Genomic DNA, 3,212 nt, shown 5'->3' with positions numbered 1-3,212 from the left:
TTGGAGAAACGCCCCTATGGTGCAACTCACCATTATGGTTAGATGACCATTATCTTTGTTGGGGAAGCGCCCCTATGGTGCAACTCACCATTATAGTCGAATGACCATTATTTTTGTTGGAAAAGCGCCCCTGTGGTGCAACTCACCATTATGATTGGATGACCATTATTTTTGTTAGGGAAGCGCCCCTATGGTGCAACTCACGATTATGGTCGGATGATCATTATTTTTGTTGGGGAGGCGCCCCTATGGTGCAACTCACCATTATGGCCGGATGACCATTATTTTTGTTGGAGAAATACCCCTATGGTCGGATGACTATGATCATTGCTGGGGAAATGCCCCTATGGTCGGATGACCATGATCTTTGCTAGCACATCATTAGTAACAACATATGAAATTTACTTGAATGATTCCGAATTTTATTGCAAGAATAAATCATTGCCATGATTTGCTGAGTAAGCATTAACAATCTTATTTGTGTTTGCCTCATGAGGCTTGGAAACAATTTCTACTTTGATTCAAGGCACATGAAAACTTTGATTCAAAACAAATGGAAATTGACCTTACTGATAGAATTTTCACAAATTTTTTGCATTCCAAGACCGTGGTATGGGTACTCCCTCCAAAGTCCCCAAATGAAAAGCTCCTGGTGCTACTTGTTTGGAGATTCTGTATGGTCCTTCCCAATTGGGCGCTAGCTTACCCATTGATCTCGGATCGGAGGCTTCTATCTTACGTAGAACCAAATCTCCGTGGTGAAATTTTTTGAGTTTGAGCTCTGAGTTGTAATGGCATGCCGCTCGCTGCTGGTGAGCTGCATTCCTTACCCGAGCTGTTTCTCAGATTTCCTCCAGTAGGTCTAAGTTTGCTCTTAACTCTTCATCATTAACACCAGGATTGTAGAATTGCACCCTCATTGATGTTTCCCCTATCTCCACGGCGATTACTGCTTCTGTTCCATATGACAACATGAAGGGTGTTTCACCAGTCTCAAGCCTTGTTGTCATTCGGTATGCCCATAAAATGCTGGGCAATTCCTCTACCCATAATCCTTTGGCTGTCTCCAACTTCTTTTTGATTCCATCTAGTAGAATTTTATTCATGGCCTCTGCTAGGCCGTTGAATTGAGGGTGAGCCACCGAGGTCTTTCTTAATTGAATTTCGTACTGATCGCTAAATTCCTTGAATTTTTACTCAAATTGCTTTCCATTGTCAGTGATGAGAGTTCTAGGAATTCTGTATCTATAGATGACTGAGTGGAGGAAGAATTTCCATAATTTCGCTACTAAAATTACTGCCAAGGCTTCTGCCTCTACCCACTTGGCAAAGTATTCCACGGCCATGACCACGAATTGCCCACCTCCGGATGCCTTTGGGAAGGGTCCCAGGATATCCATGCCCTATTGCACAAAAGGTAATGGGCTGGAAATTGAAGTGAGCTCCGTGGTTGGTTGACGTGGGATTGGCGTAAACGTCTGGCACTTAAGGCATTTGCGGACAAAACTCATTGCTTCCATGCGCAAATATGGCAAGAAATATCCTTGTCTGATGACTTTGTGGGCAAGTGCTATGCCCCCTAAGTGTTGTCCGCAAATGCCTGGATGTATCTGCCGTATTACATATTCTGCTTCAGATGGCCGGAGACACTTCAAATAGGGCATGACATATGCCTTCTTATAAATTATTCCTCCTATTATTGTGTACCATGCTACTCTCATTCTTATCTTCTTTGCTTCTTCCTTGTCTGTAGGCAATGAGCCCCTTTGGAGATAGGCTATCAAAGGGTCCATCCAGTAAGGTTCCATTTCAATGGGCAGTATGTCCTCTGCTTCTTCTATACTCGGTTTACCGATCACATCTACGTACATGGTTCTACTGAGATTTTGAAATTCTGAGGTGGCCAGCCTAGAAAGTGCGTCAGCTGAGGCATTCTGTGCCCGGGGTACTTGTAGTATTTGGAAGCTGGTGAACTCAGTAATTAGATTACGCACTTTGCTCAGGTATTGTGCCATGCGCGGTTCCCTTGCCTCATACTCCCCCTTGACTTGATTGACTACCAACTGGGAGTCACTGTGGACAATAATATTTTTTACTATCAAACTCTTGGCTAAATTCAGACCTTCAATTAGGGCTTCATATTCTACTCCGTTGTTGGTGGTTTGGAATTCAAACCTTAGCGCGTAGTGCACTGAGAATCCTCCTGGACTTGACAGTATCAGGCCTGCGCCACACCTGCTTGCATTGGATGAACCATCCACGAACAGGGTCCAAGTCTCTGTTACCTCACTAGTCTCAGCATCTGGGGTTATCTCTTCTTCGGGTAGGGTGTATTCAATGATAAAATTCGCTAGGGCTTGGGCCTTAATGGTTGTGCGGAGCTTGTACTGGATGTCAAACTCCGCTAGCTTTAACAACCATTCCACTAGCCTCCCTGAGTGGTCATTTTTAGCTAGTATCTTCTTCAGAGGATGATTTGTGACCACTTCTATGGTGTAGGCTTGAAAGTAAGGTTTTAATTTCTGAGTTGCCGTTATCAGTGCATAGGCATACGTCTCCACATTGTTGTATCTGGTTTCTGCATCCAGGAGCACCTTGCTGACGTAATAGATGGGTTTCTGTACCGTCGTCTCCTCGAACCAATACTACACTCACCACTACTGCGGTAATGGCTAAATAAAATTGTAGAGTGTCTCCTGGTTCCGGCTTGGTCAGGAGTGGCTGCTGGGCCAAATACCTCTTTAACTCCGTGAACACTGTTTGACATTCTTTCGTCCATTCAAATGTGAGCTTGGTCCCCTTTGTTTGTCTCTCTCGTGCTTAGTTCTTCAAAGCCTTGATGAAGGGCAAGCAGCGGTCACCTGAGGCCGAGATGAATCTCCCTAGCGCGACTACTCTCCCAGTCAACTCCTGCAATTCTTTGACTCTATCGGGGGGACGCATTTCCAGTATGGCTTTGATCTTTGCGGGGTTAGCCTCTATCCCCCTTTTGGAGACCATAAAACCAAGGAATTTTACCAAGGTGACGCCGAAAGCGTACTTTGCTGGGTTCAACTTCATCTTGCTTTTTTGTAAGGCTTGAAATGCCTCATCTAGGTCATCAATATGGTGTTCTGCCTTTAAGCTTTTTACCAGCATGTCGTCTACATAGACTTCCATATTACGCCCTATTTGACTCTTGAAGATGTAATTCACCAGACATTGGTATGTGG

At 44.5% G+C, this 3,212-nt stretch overlaps 1 protein-coding gene across 1 annotated transcript; it reads right to left on the bottom strand.

Moving 5' to 3' along the window:
• Positions 1-1,403: 1,403 nt before the first annotated feature.
• Positions 1,404-3,159, bottom strand: LOC122648128. Its single transcript, XM_043841379.1, has 2 exons — positions 2,862-3,159; positions 1,404-2,578 (listed from the first exon to the last, which is right to left on the bottom strand). The coding sequence occupies exons 1-2, from the start codon at positions 3,157-3,159 to the stop codon at positions 1,404-1,406; spliced, it is 1,473 nt and encodes a 490-aa protein (XP_043697314.1).
• Positions 3,160-3,212: the final 53 nt, after the last annotated feature.

This window comes from Telopea speciosissima, unplaced genomic scaffold, assembly GCF_018873765.1.
Source record: "Telopea speciosissima isolate NSW1024214 ecotype Mountain lineage unplaced genomic scaffold, Tspe_v1 Tspe_v1.0493, whole genome shotgun sequence".
Taxonomy (NCBI): domain Eukaryota; kingdom Viridiplantae; phylum Streptophyta; class Magnoliopsida; order Proteales; family Proteaceae; genus Telopea; species Telopea speciosissima.
Note: the sequence above shows the minus strand (reverse complement) of the source record. Positions and strands in the feature narration are given on the sequence as shown.